General features: G+C 54.4%; 7 protein-coding genes across 7 annotated transcripts; 4 read left to right on the top strand and 3 right to left on the bottom strand.

Annotated features, from left to right (window-relative positions):
* Positions 1-436: 436 nt before the first annotated feature.
* Positions 437-1,915, bottom strand: B0I36DRAFT_250308 (putative serine dehydratase domain-containing protein; the record flags this gene model as incomplete). Its single annotated transcript, XM_046150534.1, has 2 exons — positions 437-1,651; positions 1,718-1,915. 2 exons carry the CDS (start codon positions 1,913-1,915, stop codon positions 437-439), a joined length of 1,413 nt encoding a protein of 470 aa, XP_046008327.1.
* Positions 1,916-2,444: 529 nt separating this feature from the next.
* On the top strand, positions 2,445-3,872 carry B0I36DRAFT_250876 (major facilitator superfamily domain-containing protein; the record flags this gene model as incomplete). Its single annotated transcript, XM_046150572.1, has 1 exon — positions 2,445-3,872. The coding sequence occupies one exon, from the start codon at positions 2,445-2,447 to the stop codon at positions 3,870-3,872; it is 1,428 nt and encodes a 475-aa protein (XP_046008326.1).
* Positions 3,873-4,887: 1,015 nt separating this feature from the next.
* Positions 4,888-5,718, top strand: B0I36DRAFT_332025 (uncharacterized protein). Its single transcript, XM_046155055.1, has one exon. It carries the CDS (start codon positions 4,989-4,991, stop codon positions 5,679-5,681), a length of 693 nt encoding a protein of 230 aa, XP_046008325.1. The 5' UTR covers positions 4,888-4,988; the 3' UTR covers positions 5,682-5,718.
* A 571-nt stretch (positions 5,719-6,289) lies between these two features.
* B0I36DRAFT_295465 (class II aldolase family protein) lies at positions 6,290-7,826 on the top strand. The gene has a single exon (XM_046151858.1). The coding sequence runs from the start codon at positions 6,431-6,433 to the stop codon at positions 7,334-7,336; it is 906 nt and encodes a 301-aa protein (XP_046008324.1). The 5' UTR covers positions 6,290-6,430; the 3' UTR covers positions 7,337-7,826.
* Positions 7,827-8,347: 521 nt separating this feature from the next.
* On the bottom strand, positions 8,348-9,732 carry B0I36DRAFT_251075 (uncharacterized protein; the record flags this gene model as incomplete). The annotated part of the gene is made up of 5 exons (XM_046150588.1): positions 8,348-8,467; positions 8,561-8,808; positions 8,864-9,157; positions 9,226-9,323; positions 9,380-9,732. 5 exons carry the CDS (start codon positions 9,730-9,732, stop codon positions 8,348-8,350), a joined length of 1,113 nt encoding a protein of 370 aa, XP_046008323.1.
* Positions 9,733-10,672: 940 nt separating this feature from the next.
* B0I36DRAFT_295460 (major facilitator superfamily domain-containing protein) lies at positions 10,673-12,433 on the top strand (the record flags this gene model as incomplete). The annotated part of the gene is made up of 5 exons (XM_046151857.1): positions 10,673-10,884; positions 10,990-11,390; positions 11,460-11,613; positions 11,680-12,163; positions 12,230-12,433. The coding sequence occupies 5 exons, from the start codon at positions 10,673-10,675 to the stop codon at positions 12,368-12,370; spliced, it is 1,392 nt and encodes a 463-aa protein (XP_046008322.1). The 3' UTR covers positions 12,371-12,433.
* Positions 12,434-12,785: 352 nt separating this feature from the next.
* Positions 12,786-13,752, bottom strand: B0I36DRAFT_366687 (uncharacterized protein; the record flags this gene model as incomplete). Its single annotated transcript, XM_046159341.1, has 2 exons — positions 12,786-13,664; positions 13,720-13,752. 2 exons carry the CDS (start codon positions 13,750-13,752, stop codon positions 12,786-12,788), a joined length of 912 nt encoding a protein of 303 aa, XP_046008321.1.
* Between the last annotated feature and the right edge of the window lie 1,037 nt (positions 13,753-14,789).

The following is a 14,789-nucleotide window of genomic DNA, read 5'->3' as shown; positions in this document are numbered from 1 at the left end:
ATCCACTAGTTCATGACCACACCCAGTCCAAAGATTCCTCTTACGGTTTTGAGATAACGGGTGACTAGTGACGGTTAACGGGTGACGAAGGACAGTTCCTGATAATGAAGTGCCGACGGCTCACACGTGGTGTCCAGCAGCTTCATTGGCCTCGAAAACTTCCCCAGACATATCTCTTCTGTTGGCATGATCAACTGTGAGGTCTGTCACTATTTGCATCCGTGGTTGTCGGATGAAGCACTGGGCACAATAAACTCCAAACTGGCTTCAGATCTCTAAATGAGCAGCCTATCTCGGAAAGTGATGAGTTTTCTCTCAATCTGCACAATAATTCTTCATCTCGTCAAATCGAGGCCATTTTCCAATGGCATCCCAGAGCGGGAATTAAGTAGTCTAGATCTTGAACAAACAGAGTACGTTCCGGAATAGGCTTCATCTACCAGCCCCTAGCCTTTGTCCAAACGTCCACAACCACCTCACCTGCCCCTTGTGCACTGTCCACGACGTAGTACCAATCAAAGGGACTCGCGGTGATGCATGCATGGTTTGGCCACAATTGAAGCTTCTGGCCAACATGCAGACGGGTTGCCTTTCGACCTTTTTCAGCACCCAACCACGTCAGGATGCCGTGCTCCTGTGAGATGCGGTCAACGGCCCAGCCATCAGCGTTGTCTTCCACGCTACCTCTGGGCATGGTCGCGCCTTCGATGCCCCATGGCGCAACCATGGCCAGTCCACCGTATGCCTTGCAACTCTCCCGGCCGAGCGCCAAGATACCAGCGCGTACTAGCACCTCGGTCCCGCTGTCCTTCGCACGGCCTTCATAAATACTGACCACCTCGACTATTGCTGTCATAGCCAGATTCTCCCAGGACAACACGCTGTCTGGGGCGCTCTTGGTTGCCAACTGCTGGAGATCCAAAAATGGATACACTCCTGCATGAACCTCAACCTTCAGGTCACTTGCCGCGGCCTTCTGCAGTAAGGCGGACAGCTTGTTGCAGGACGTGAGCTCGCCCTCGTCAGGCTCGTGAGCCACGGTGACATTGTGAATAGCAAGGGCCGTAGGGGTCGCGCCGGCGGAGATTGTCAGGGATAGTTGGGGGGACGGCGGAGGCAGCAGGGATGTTGTGTAAGCAGCACCCCGGATCATAATGTCCAGCTCCGTGACGAGCATGGAGACGGCCGATGGGCGGGAGTCACCATTATATGAGTGGCCGGCGTGCGAATACAGGCCACTGAAGACCAGGTGGCCTGCAGCGTGGGCTTCGAGCAGGGCCTTGACCAAGTCCTCAAACGCGCGGGTGCCCGGAACAAGCCCAGCCCTATGGGCGCCAGCGTCGACCTTGACATGGACGAGTGGTAAAACGCCGCCGCTCATGGTCTTGATGGACGCTGCCGTGGCGACCTGGGCCGCGCAATCGACCAGAAGTCCGACGCTGCCCGGCCCCACACTTTGGAGGACTTTGGCCAGCCTCGGGACGACCTCTGGGGAGACAGGAAACCCATAGATGGCGTTGCAGTCACGCCCCTCGGCTTTGTACGACGCCAGCAATGGACTGAGGAATTCGAGCTCGGCCAGTGTCGAGACTACAAAGTTGGCTGGGCGAGTCTTGTCCTCTCCAACCTGAAGACGCGATACCTCGATCGTCTACAGATGGTGGTGCCGGTCAGCAGAGGAAGCCACACTTTGGAGAAAGTAGCTGCGCGGACTCACCTTGTGTGTCTTGACATGGGCTCTCCATTGCAAGCCCAATGACTGGCAGCTTTCGAGCATGGCCCGGCAGTTACGTCGTATGCGGTCTGCATCCAGGATGATTCCGGGCGTGGGTAGGTCAAGCAGGCTCTTGCCGACATAGCGCTCGCGAAGAGCGCGCCTGTCTGCAAGGGGGACGACCTGCTCCGCAGTCGCCATTGTTGTTTTTGCCTGGGAGGGAGGGGATCCTAACGCGTTGTGCCTACGGTCCGAACGGTACATCACCCAACCTTATCGCGGCAGTCCAGCAGCTATTAAGGGCAATTGCACAAGCTAGTTCAGTTCATGGTCACCACGACGTGGCCGCATCGGACAATCCGAAAGGGTACGAGGCTCACTTGGATGGGCGAACCATATCGGAATGCCCGAGGTCTAGCCATCTTATCAGCTGCGGCGATACAAACAACCCCTGACTGAGGCCAGTGTGGATTTCCCCCGCAAGGCTAAGGCGCTAGTAATTAGCGGAGCATCAAAACAGGAGATAACGAGGCATAGCGTCCAGACTCGTTCGGGCTAGTCTCTTAAAATCGGCTGTGGAGGACCCGACAACCTGAGGCCGATTCGTCCTTAAATCGACGGCCGGCCTCTGTCAATGACTTCCTCGTTGATGCTCGACCCAGCTCATCGAAGCAAGCCCGTCTACCCCCCCAAGGCCAACTCATCTGTCACCCTCCTCACTCTCCTTGCAATGTCATCAGAATCCACAAAGTCATCGGCAACCTCGCCGCCTACACCCAAAGCCAAAGCAGGTGGGGCCATCGAGCTTTCCCGGCAGGCGTCGGCTACGGCTGGAACTTCAACCGAATACCACCAAATCTCGACTTTCCACCGCTATTATGGCCTGGCAGCTCTATGCTTCCTCAACATGGTACAAGTCTGGGGCTGGCTGTCATACGCCACGGTGAACATATACGCTCAGGAGTGGTTCGGGGTCGATGCACAGGCTATCAACTGGTTTTCCACAGCTTACGGGCTAGCGGTCATCCCCTTCCCCTTCGCCGCATGGTTCATCAACCGCTATGGCACACGTAAGAGTGTCTTGGTGGGAGCTGCCGGCACCATTCTTGGCAACTGGATCCGGTATGCCGGCACGGCCAAAGCCTCCATGGCAGGGGCCATTATCGGCCAACTTATCCTAGCTCTGTCGCAAATCTTTGTCCTACCGGTGGCTCCTGTCTACTCAAGCCAGTGGTTCCGCCCAGATCGTCGCACAACTCCGACTACTTTTGGTACCATCAGCCCGACCATCGGTTCCATGCTCGGATCCTTCACCACCCCTTTTCTTGCCCAGGATGCATCACAGCTGCCCCAGTCTATCTTGATAGTGGCTGGAATTTCCACAGCCGCGGCAGCAAGCTGCTTTTTTTTCCCAGAACCGCCGCGAGAGCACCCAGCCAGTAGCACCCCGGAATCTCTGGAGACATCCGACACACCTTCGCCGTGGTCTTATGCTCTCAGGATGCTGAAGAGCCCCGAATTTTACATGCTCGCTGTACCATTCATTGTTGGCTTGCTTCTCTTCAATGCCTTCGCCACGCTCTTGTTGTTGTATCTGGCGCCTTACGGATTCCCTTTGGAGGATGCGGGACTTCTGACTGGGCTGCAAACAGGAGTGGGATGCGCTGTGGCTTTGGTGGTGGCACCTCTTGTCGACCGGTGGCGACTACACATTCCCGCTATCCAAAGCATGTTGGTTTTGGGGGCAGGACTCTACATTGCCTTTATCTTTGTCCCCGCTTCCGAGAGTCGTGTTGTGGCCTTTGTCGTCTGCACACTCATGGGAGTATTTGGCACTACTGTTCTCTCCTTGATCTTGGAGACGCTGGCCGAGATCCTCTACCCCGTCCCGCCCGAATTCATATCCACCGTTTGCTGGTGCATGGGCAATGTCCTCGGCGCCGTCACCGTCTTTGGCTTCGCTGCTGGCATCAACCCAGATGGAAACCCACCTGGTGAGGCGTCGAGAGCACTCTATGCACAGGCTGGAGTCGCGGTCGTTCTGGTCGGTGCTCCTCCACTCCTCCTGGGGCTGTTTGGGCGGAAGGACAAGATCAAATTTCGCAGAAGAGAAGCTCAGACGAATGCCATCCCCCAGGCCAATCAGACTTCCTTGTAGAGCAGCCTCGGTTATCTAATTGGTTTGATTTTAAGTACATCTTGATCACACAACCGAGAAAGGCCGAGCTGCACAGGGGCAGAAGGCCGGCTTCTCAGTTGGAAACTTTCGGGGGGACACCGAGATTGTCTATATAGGAATAGGTGTAAAATATATGTCTGTTCAAGAACATCATGATTGAAGCGCGTAAAAGTTTCTGGCGTGCCTGCGCAGGTGGCATAGGGACGACAACGCAGCCCCATGAGGAGAATCCGAAAGCATCCCGCTCTGTGCTTGGATTTCGTCTTGGTAGGATGGCACAGGCCAGTACGGCTCATCTGAAAGTCGCCTCAGATAACGGTGATTGTCTGGCGAGGTAGATTTGACGTCTAGTCGTTGACCTACGGCGGATATCGTGACCAATTGAGTCTCGTTCGATGTCGTTCTCCGAAACTGGATGAACCTCGCGCCGCGGTGGTTCTTATCTCGCATGGGATCGAGTGGCTGTTGATAGTGTGCTGCATGGGCCATTAAAATCGAAAAATCGACAACACTAATTGTCGTCGTGGGGAGACTCGAATGGTGATAGGCAAACCTGAGGCTAGATGACTCCAAGGGGCAAAGCCGGAAGGTCCGCCCCGAAACCGTTGAAGTATGGTTCGGAATCTCCGAAATGGGCGGGTCGAGCATCCCGACGACAAAGGTCTGGGGTCCGACTAGTGGCCGGTGAGCAAGCCTGAAGCTAATGCTGGCTTTTATTTACTTGATAGCCGAATCCTCTTGATATCCTAATCAGCTCACCCCGTCCACAGCGCACCAAAATCAACCATCGACCATTCTTAACTGATCGGGCACTAGAATCGTTTCCACGGATTCATCGAGCATATCACGATGACTTCGACTACTACCACATCCGTCTCTACCACCGTTGAAGGTCGCCCTGCGACCACAACTAAGGTCCCCGTTGGGATTCGCCGAGTCCCACGAACCACTCCGGTGGATGAGATCGCCAAAGTTATTGAAGATGACGGTGCGGTCGTGATCGAACAATTTATCAGCCGACAACAAGCCACCAACCTCAACGAAGAGCTTGATCCTCACCTCAAAGCCTTGACCCCTTCTGGCCAACTTGTCGACATGCAGGAGGAGATCAAAGCGTTCTTGGGCGTTCATACCAAACGCCTGACTGGGTTGCTTCAGCTGAGCAAAACCTGGCGTGAGGAAGTTGCCAATGCCGACTTGATGCACGACATTACAGAGGCCGTCATTGGCAAGCGGCTGGGAGACTACTGGATGAGCACCGCAACTATGATGGAGATTGGACCAGGGAACCCTCTGCAACAACTGCACCGCGACTTCGGAAACTGGTGGCCTGCGCAGGCCCTCGGGACCGACGCCCCGGAGTTGATGCTCAACTTCCTCCTCGCCACCACCGAGACAAACGTCAAGAACGGGGCCACGAGAGCCATTGCGGGTAGTCACAAGTGGAAGTACGACTTTGACGACGAGAACCTTGGTGCAGAGGAGATGACGGCCCCGGTAGAGCTCCAACCAGGAGACTGCTTTATCATTGGAGGAAAGATCGTGCACGGGGGTGGCTGCAACTCGACCGAGGACTTTCTCCGACGCGTCATTTCCTGCGTCATGGTCACAAGTGCCTTTACGCAGGAGGAAGCCTTTGCGCACACTGTGCCGTTGGACTTGGTAAAGACCTTGGCACCCAGACTTCAACAGGCACTTGGTTTCAGAAGCGTCTGGCCCAAGCACTCTCCTGGGTTGTGGACCAGCGGTTCGGACGAAATTGGCAAGCACTTGGGCCTTGTGCAATGAGAGGGGGCCCTTCTAGGGAGATACATTTCAGACAGCGGATGTTCAGGCTGTGCTCTGGTTAGGATCTGATTAGAACGAATTCACTTGAGCCTGGGGCCCCCAGAGCACATTGCTGGTGCTCTTGGCTCATGGTTTCCGTAGACGAGTTAGAGCGGTAGTCACGATAATTCAACTTAGTGGACGTAGCTTCGAATCTTGGGCAGGCGAGCTGTCTCTTCACCTAGAATGACACTAGTGCAATTGAAGCGCGTCCAATGATTAACAAGACTTCAGCACAGGCCGACTGCGTTGGCTGCTTTCGTCTGATTTCCCCGCAAGAGTATCAGGACGAATGAGATGAAGTCGAGGCAAAGCTAGCCACGGGCATGCACCAGCATCGAGACCCACTCGCGCTTCGGAGTGCTTGGCTTCTCCGATTGCGGACTGCCCCTACTGGACCGGACATTCCGACATCCACGTCTGGTCTGGCTATCCATTGGTCCCTCAGGAGCGACAGCATCCCTCCGACCCGGAAACACCGACACCACCATCCCGTCCACATCAACCGAGTGGCCTCTGGGCCGCCACCGAGGGTCTCGCCACCTGCAAGTGCATGCATCTAAGGCTCATATTAATTGAGATTGCTGTTTCCGCTACGGCGCAGTTGGCGAACACGGTCGTCTTTGTGCTGCGGTCGTCATGTCACTGGGTTTCCCAGCTTCAGCTTACTAGTGATTTCTCCTCGCTTCAGTTGAGCAGCATCTCAAGCAATGGCCCCTGCTGCCGATCCGATCGCTGAGCGAAGCCTCACAACCAAAAATGCTACCTCCAATGAACTCAGCCAGAAGAGACTCCAGACGCCTCTGGAAGCACTTTCGCTCGGGCCAAACGGCTTGTCTCTCCCCGGGATTCCCAACTTCCCCAGCTTCGCAGAGCACCGAACATGGATCAAGCAGCACATGGCTGGCGTCTTCCGCCACTGGAGCCGCGAAGGATACATCGAAGGAATTTCGGGACACATCTCCGTCCAAGATCCAGAGTTCCGCGATGCCTTCTGGTTCAATCCATATGGCGTCCACTTCGGACTCCTCAAGGCCAGCGACATGGTCCTCGTCAACTTGGACGGAAAAATCATCGGGGGCAATACAGAATGGCCCGTCATCAACAGCGCCGGGTTCTTGATTCACACCGAGATCCACAAGGCTCGCCCTGATGCTGCGGCAGTCGTCCACTGCCACGGGATTTACGGCAAAGCATGGTCTGTCTTTGGGCGGCCCCTCGAAATGCTGACGCAAGATACGTGCAAATTCTATGGGGACGCGCAGGCTGTATATGATAACCATGGAGGGGTCGTCTTTGGTCCTGAGGAAGGACAGCGAATCGCCTCGTCACTAGGGCCGAATGGCAAGGGTGCCATCCTTCGCAACCACGGTCTCTTAACAGTGGGTCGGACCGTGGATGAGGCCGCCTTCCTCCTAACCTCTATGGAAAGGAGTTGCCACGTTCAGCTGCTAGCGGATGCCGCTGCTGCCGATGGTGTCCCGAAGAAGATCATCTCTGATCGAGAAGCCAAGTTCAACTTCGACGCGGAGAGTGACCACGATCTCTGCTACGCCGAATTCCAAGCTTACTACAACTACGAAGTCAAGCTGGCTAATGGAGATTTCTTAAATTGAGCATCGCATAAATAGACAGGAGGAGGCTTAAATCTAGAAGCTAATAAAGTCAAACCAAATATGGACCAGCCAACGCCTCATGTTTTGTTCGACCGCGTAACTTCAGTAGTCATACGAATTTGGAGTCGGCCAGCGGAGCTGTCGAGAGCGTCACCTTAATTATCCTGTCGGCTCGGGTGATGGACCTACATTTCGTCCTCAGCGGAGTCTATTTCTGCCTCTGTAACAGCACCCAGATTGTGGGACTCTCTTAAGGCTGGGGGTAAACGATGCTACTTTGAGCGAGTAAGGCGTTCCTGCTGTTATGCAGAATGCTTCACATGCTTACCTAGTGCTATGCACAGCCTCAATGCCACCCGTGATATCGGTACCATCATTGACTATTGCAACAGACGAGCGCCTAGTGCAGCCTTGTCCGCGAGGGCTCCAACAAGGCTGAGCGTCACCGCGACCTAACTGTCCATACCCGTGGAGTTTGGACAGCGGTAGGATGTAACGACCCGACCAACAGGTCGCAGGATTGGGCCAAGGACAAGGGCAGGTCATGCACGCGGGTCGCGCCCCTCAGGTTTTCTTATATCATCAACTTACATAAGCGTCGGGTACGGGACCCGACAAAGGCATGATAAGATAAGGATCACCTGGATCACGGTATCTAGGATCACCGGGGTCACGACGCTCTAGGATCGCTAGGATCACGGTATTACCCCGCCTCAGCACGGTCTAGGGGACTGAGTAGGGCCTGAGTGGGACTGAGCAAGACTGAGCAGGGCCACAGAAGCCGCTTACCATGTTAGGGTTTAACTGCGATGGAGATTTGGTTTCGACTTCCAATCAAAGCCGACCTCTCTGGAGATGGGCTCCTTATCAGTCCCCAACGACCGTTTGAAACAGCAGTACCATCCCCCAGCTGATATGGTCTTTGAGGAGTTTCTCTATTGACCTCGAGTAACGTCCTTGTTAGGCAAACTGCTTCTTTAAACCTTGTCTCTGATCGGTGCACTGCGAATTCTAGAGCTTCTCCCTGGTCGGGTAGTCGCCAATCCTCAAATGATTGTTATTGTCCCACAATGCGGCAAGAACAGTCCTCTTGCCCTTCCAGGGGCAGCGCGAATGCATGACGGCGTAATTCTAGAATGCGTGCCATCATTAGCATACATCTCTTTTTTCACTATAACCCTCGCACGGCGCAGAAAGTGGAGGCGGGGAAAGGGCGAGGCTTACATCCAGCAGGACAATGTCGCCTTGCTCCCAGTCGACAACTACCTGCGCCTGCTCCGCGAGCAGCAGAGCAAGATCGAGATACTTCTTCTCGATTGGTGAGCCGTCTCCGTATTCGGGCGGCGGGTGGTACGAGCCGTCGTCCCCGAGATGCGGCGGCTCTGTTGCTCCGTGGTGCCGGGTCCGGCCCCACGCACTCGTCAGGTTGCCGAACCAAGTCGTCAGACCCGTCTCTTCATGTCGGCGAATCACTGCAACATTGTCAACTTGCAGTTCCTGATGACCACCCAGGACAAAGGGACCTACGCGGAACAATATGCGTGACACTCAGCGATCCATCGTCGTGCCATTGATACCGATGGCTGTGCCGCCTGACCTCTTGCTCAATCTTCCGCCGGATTGTGGCTTGGTCATCACCAGGGCTCACGTTCTGTCCATAGGCATTGAAGACGCTCGTCCCAGTATTTGACTTGACCTCAGTTGCGCCGTATCGATAGACATACTTGACTCCCTTTTGGAGTAGTTTGTCGACAAACTCCGGCGCTTGTTTCTTGAGGGCCGCAGCTAGCCCCAGACTAGAGATGATGGGCGTTCCTCCACCTGAGAGTATGAATCACAGCCTTTAGTACTCATGTCCGAGGTGATAGGGGCAGGAGGCAGAAACGTACCCTCTGATGGAACGTCCAGACAAGAGAAGGTCAACCACGCAGGATTGATCGTCGACCAGCCATATTCATTGTGCGGCCAAATTGGCATTTCCGGGGGACTACCAGAATGCCGTGAGAAGTATGTCACTGTAATATACAGTCGTGGATGACCTACCCCTCATTGGCCGTCTTCACATTCTTGGCTAGCACCGTCCGCAGGGGAGGCCGACCGACCTCCTCGTGTGGCTCGAATCCAAACGCATGGGCGACATCGCTGTAATCGTCGGGTGTCGAGATGGGCAAGCCCCGGATCAACACGGCACCGCCGTGTCCGCGCACGCGCCCGAGAAAGTCTTCTGATTCGACAAGCCTCTTGATCGTGTCGATGGCTTCCGCCAACGTCGGCTCCCATTTGCCCTCAGGTCTCAGTGCCAGAGGGAAGGGAGCGCTTGTTGGGAGCCCCAATAGCGCCGTGTCCTGTTGACCCGCGAAGAGGAACTCCTCGAATTGGAGTTTATGAGTCGACATTGTAATTCGTTATGTGTACTGATGCCAGTTCAAAATGTTCCAACCAGAAATCATCGGGTAGACGGACATGAGCTTTTGATTATTAATAAAACCATTTTATCCCCCCCAGCAATCAAGGCGGCATCCACACTCCTCGTATTGGCGTGCAAGCACGTCATATTTCTCACCCCAAGCTGGCCGATAGCGGCGCCGTTTTCAGCCGTGAACTCATCCCAGATTGGTGTCCCAACATTCCCGGGGGAAAACAAATATCTGCGAGTAAGGGCAGAGCTGATGTGCGGGGGAGCGTGAGTCGGGAGCGTTGGCGGCGCGCCGTCAACCACGCTAAAATGATGTGACGGGTCGGGCTCTCCACTCCCTGCTTACAACTCAGACCGAGCATCGAATAGGAACAAGATGGCCAGGCATGTAGGCTGCGGTTCCTTGCACATTCATTTGGAGTCTGGACACAGTATCGGGAATCGGATCCGAGATGCCACTCTGTCTGCACAGATTACCGACCACCCCCTCCCGAGCAGCCAAACAGTGTAGTGGTTGGAGTTCCGGCTACCCAGCCTGTGGGGTCGCATTGTTTCCGATCACTTACGTAGAGCTACCCCGGGATTGACTGCTTGCAATCCATGTCTTTGATGCCGACAACGGCGGAGATTAGATTTCTCAGCCATCAAAGAGCTAATCCTGGCCTTGGACGGTTCCTGCCCTCGTGCTGGCACAGGCCCTGTCCCAATTACGCAATCTACTGGAGTTCTTATACCATTCGCGCCACCCATGGAGCACCTCCGGTAGCCACATTTCAGCAGATAAGGACTTAAATAAATACCTGGACGTTGTCATCCGCATGCCGGTCGTGCATAACCAGCCTCGCTTTTGTCGTTTTAGGTTTACTATTTGGAGCTCAGGACTACGACTTCGGATCCCCCGTTCTCCAAACCCATGCAACATGGCAGTACCACAGACCGAGACCGAAGAGAACTTCACCTCCTCTATAGAGCAGGGTGACGAGGCTCGTGAGGCGGTCAAGCCATATCACTGGTACCATGGGGTCTTTTTCAACGCGACAATTGTCGGCATAACCGCCTTCGCGGCACCCGGTTTATGGAATGCCATGCAGTCCGTCGGAGCAGGAGGGCAACAATCACCTTATCTTGTCTTGTGAGTCTCGCGATCTGCGTCAAGGAGGTTCTCTCTACAAGACCTTCATCGTCGCCTTTTCCAGCCGTGTCAATGGGCTCGGGCCGCTGACAGGCAAACATGCAGGGCTGGCAATGCGATCCTCTTCACGATTATGGTATTCTCCTGTCTGAGCGGAAGCCTCATGGCGAACCGTTTCGGATACCGCATCGGCCTGATCTTCGGGACAGTGGGCTACGTTATCTATTCAGCCGCGCTGTACACAAACAACCGCTACGGAACTGTTTGGTTTATCTATCTCGGCTCAGCTGCATGCGGTATCTCCGCAGGCATCTTCTGGGCTACCGAAGGAGCTATCATGCTGAGCTACCCCGAGCCCGGCAAGCGCGGGCGCTACCTCTCATATTGGCTGAGCTACCGCAATAGTGGCTCCATCCTGGGCGGCATCATTAATCTCGCCTTCAACTACCGAGGAGTCAGCACCGGGAAGCTGGATTGGAGGACCTATATCGTCTTTGTGGCGCTGCGTGAGTCAAAAACCCGGTGCGGCACCACTATGGGGATCTGAACACGGTATACTGACTGTGTCAAAACAGAGGCTTTGGGTCCCGGAGTGGCCTTTTTCTTGTCGTTGCCAAGTCAGGTCGTGCGAAGAAATGGCACCAAAGTCTTGCCCGTTGAGCCGATACCGACCGCGCATGAGATCCAGGCCTTGTGGAATGTGATCAAGAAGAAAGAGATTCTGCTAACGTGAGCTTCGACTCTCTGTACCCTCTCGCAGTTATCCAACCGCGTCCGCTAACAGCGAGCACACAGGGCCCCTTTCTTCCTATATGTCACCTGGAGTCTCCCCTATATCAGCGCCTACCTGACTCTCTACTTCTCCGTGCGCGCCCGGGCCCTCGCCTCGCTCATATCAGCTGTCGCTCAGGTCGTTTCGACGCTGCTGTTTGGTGCGTTTCTCGACTGGAGGGCTCTCAGCCTCAACAAGCGTGCGCGGTACGGCTACATATTCATGATGGCCCTGATCGGCGGCACCTGGGCTTGGGGCACTGTCGTTCAGCGCGACTACCACCTCCACAAGCCCTCCCTTGACTGGAGCGATGACGGGTTCGACCGTGGCTGGGCCCTGTACGTCTTTTGGCAGATCAACTTCTCGCTCACCTACAACTACGGCTTCTGGCTGATCAGCTGGCTCGCGGCGGAGCCCAAGGACGCTGTCCGGTCCATGAGCGTGATCCGAGGAGTAGAGGCGGCGGGCCAGGCAATTTCAAGCGGCATCAGCTCCACTACTGTACCGGTAAATAAATCCACTCCCACAGCTCCATACTTTTCATATCATTTGTAGCTAACTTCGAGATATCAGCTGCTGACAGCTATGGGCATCAACTTCGCTCTGTGGGGAGTCGCGGTAATCCCGGCCTACTTGGTCGTCAGGGGTGTTGGAGAGAAATATCTTGGGCCAGAAAAGTCGAGCGAACCGGCCGAGGAAGCACCAAAGATCTAGACAAGGGGTATTTCCTTGCGAAGAGTTACTAGTGACAAAATACCAGCCGTGATGTGAGATTCCAAAATCACGACAACACACCTTTTGCGAGTGACCATTGCGTGTCGTGTCGGTGTTGTTGTATTACCTCATTAAAGCCGTATCTGAACCATCATCTAAGATTTCATGGAACAACCTTGTTAAAATAGGACATTTCCTCGATAAGAATGCTGACGGTGAACTCACAACCGCCCACGTAAAAATGCATTTGCCATGTTGCATCTCAGACATATATGTCCGACTTAATTCCCGTGTGCTATATAACGAATATCCCTTACAGCTGCATCTCCACAGCACATCAGTAAGAAATACTTCCAGCCTTTCTAAATATCCATAGCCGTTCAAGCTTGCCCCGCTCAATCGCTCTTTGCATAGTCTAAGAACGGAGGGCAGATGCCAATTTTGACTCTATATCCTCCTCGGTAACAAAGGGAAGGCCCACCAGCTCGTTGTCAACCTCGTCATACACAGTTTTGTAGCGCCCCCCCATGAGACCAGTCAACATGACTTTGATTATCTTGTACTTGTCGGAGGGATCCTCTAGGACAGCCTTCAAGGCCTTGTCGAACTCGGCCTTGCCGTCCAGATTGGTCTCCTTCCATTGAGTTCCCGCCGGCGAATACTTCTTGGCAAGAGCCAGAAGCTGTGCTTGAGAGAGCACGACTTCATGAACCTTGAGGTGTCGATTCTTGGTGGCCTCGGCATTCCTGAGCGCGCCGACGACGGCCTTCCCGATGCCCGCGATGCTGGTGCTGCTGAAGGAGTGCTTGCCGCCATCAAAGAGCTCTACACTCTTGTCGTCAAAGTCAAAGGCGGCAAAGGGGCGCTCGGTAAAATAGTCGGTGAAGCTGCCGACAGAGAACATTGTGTACTCGATCTCGCCGGCGCGAGCCTTCTCGGTGACGTATTTCTGGGCGTCGAATATCGGTCCGTGGAGATCGGCCAGATCGTTGCGCGCCTTCGGGTCGATCGTGAAGGAGCCCCAGTAGGATGGAATGTAGCGTTTGACGCCGGCCTTGATGGACGCGTCGATGGCGGTCGTCTGCGCGAGCAGGCCACCCCCGCTCACAGTCGAGACGACTACGTCCTGGCCCCTGAGAGCGGCCACAAGCGCGTCAAGAGAGGTGTAGTCGACAATCGTAAATTTGACGCTGCCGGGAAGTCCCTCCTTTGCTGACTCGGAGCGACTGAGGAGAGTGACATTGAAACCAGCTTCCACAAGCTCCGTAAGGATAGCGGACCCAAGGTATCCTTTCTGCGGAATGGCTGTCACTAATGCTGTAGCTTGAAATCGAGGAGACAGGACTTACGCCGAGGAGGGCGACGTTGGTGAAAGTGCTCATGTTGACAATAAGGGGAAAAGTTCTATACTCTTGGAGTGCTTGCGTTTGAATGTTTGGTTTGACAAGGTGGTTACTGGATATAAGATGCTGGCTGTCCGATTTATACTATGCTGAGCTCTGGGTCGCCGGGGACCAACATATATACCACACGCCCGGCTCCACGCATTTTCGCATCGAAATCTAAGCCACTTGGTTGATCATTATTCAGCTGCGAGCGGGTCATCAATTTTGGCGGTGTGCCTGATTTGCGGAATCAATCTGTCGGGACTCAATTGCAAAGAAGCGGACATGTACACACGCCCACTGCGGTATCAATTCGACGGAGTGTGGAATTTGCGTACGCTATTGGCCAGCAAAAAGTCCAAGCTCCCTATAAAGTGGCTACTGCGGATGCTGTTTACATGATTCTACGTTAGCGTAGTTGCGGGTACAATTGAGGACCCCTTGTGGGGTGACAGAGTAATTACATAATCCAGGAGAGGCATGTTTACATCCGCAAAAGCATCCGCCTCGTATTACATAATGAAGAGCGGATGCTTTTTAAGCTCCGTCCTAGCTCCCTTATCCACCCCTACACCTCAAGAGCGGATGATTTCTTCTTCCCTCGTTGCGGATACAAACCGTAGTCTCTCGCATGCCACCGATTGCAACCAATCTTGAGGCTTACTTATGGCTGGGGTTGCGGAAAGTTCGGTCCATGATGACGACAACAGGGAGAAGGCTGACACGAAGCGGATATACAGCGTAGGCGAGCGGAAGGATCTTTGGTTGATACATTCTAATCATATTTGTTAGGCATGTCAAAGCTGCAAAGCAAAGAAGCGGCGTTGCGACGGGGCAGAGCCTGCCTGCGGGCTCTGCTCACGGTCACATACGCCCTGTGTCTACGTACAGCGAAGGAAGAGGGGCCCGGGGCGGAAGTCTGTGCTTACAATTTGCCGACTCCTATTTGTTCGAAATTAACATTGATTAGTAGGAAAATCACAGCGGGCGACTCTGGGCTGAAGTCTCGGCGTGAGGCACCTTTGCAGCCCAGA

The sequence above is a fragment of the Microdochium trichocladiopsis genome, assembly GCF_020744255.1.
Source record: "Microdochium trichocladiopsis strain MPI-CAGE-CH-0230 chromosome Unknown B0I36scaffold_9, whole genome shotgun sequence".
Classification (NCBI taxonomy): Eukaryota; Fungi; Ascomycota; class Sordariomycetes; order Xylariales; family Microdochiaceae; genus Microdochium; species Microdochium trichocladiopsis.
The sequence above is the reverse complement of the archived record's forward strand: the minus strand, read 5'-3'. Positions and strand labels throughout refer to the sequence as shown.

Excerpts from the sequence above, each read along its gene's own strand:
- B0I36DRAFT_332025 (XM_046155055.1), top strand. The coding sequence starts at position 4,989 with ATGCAGGAGGAGATCAAAGCGTTCTTGGGCGTTCATACCAAACGCCTG.
- B0I36DRAFT_295465 (XM_046151858.1), top strand. The coding sequence starts at position 6,431 with ATGGCCCCTGCTGCCGATCCGATCGCTGAGCGAAGCCTCACAACCAAA.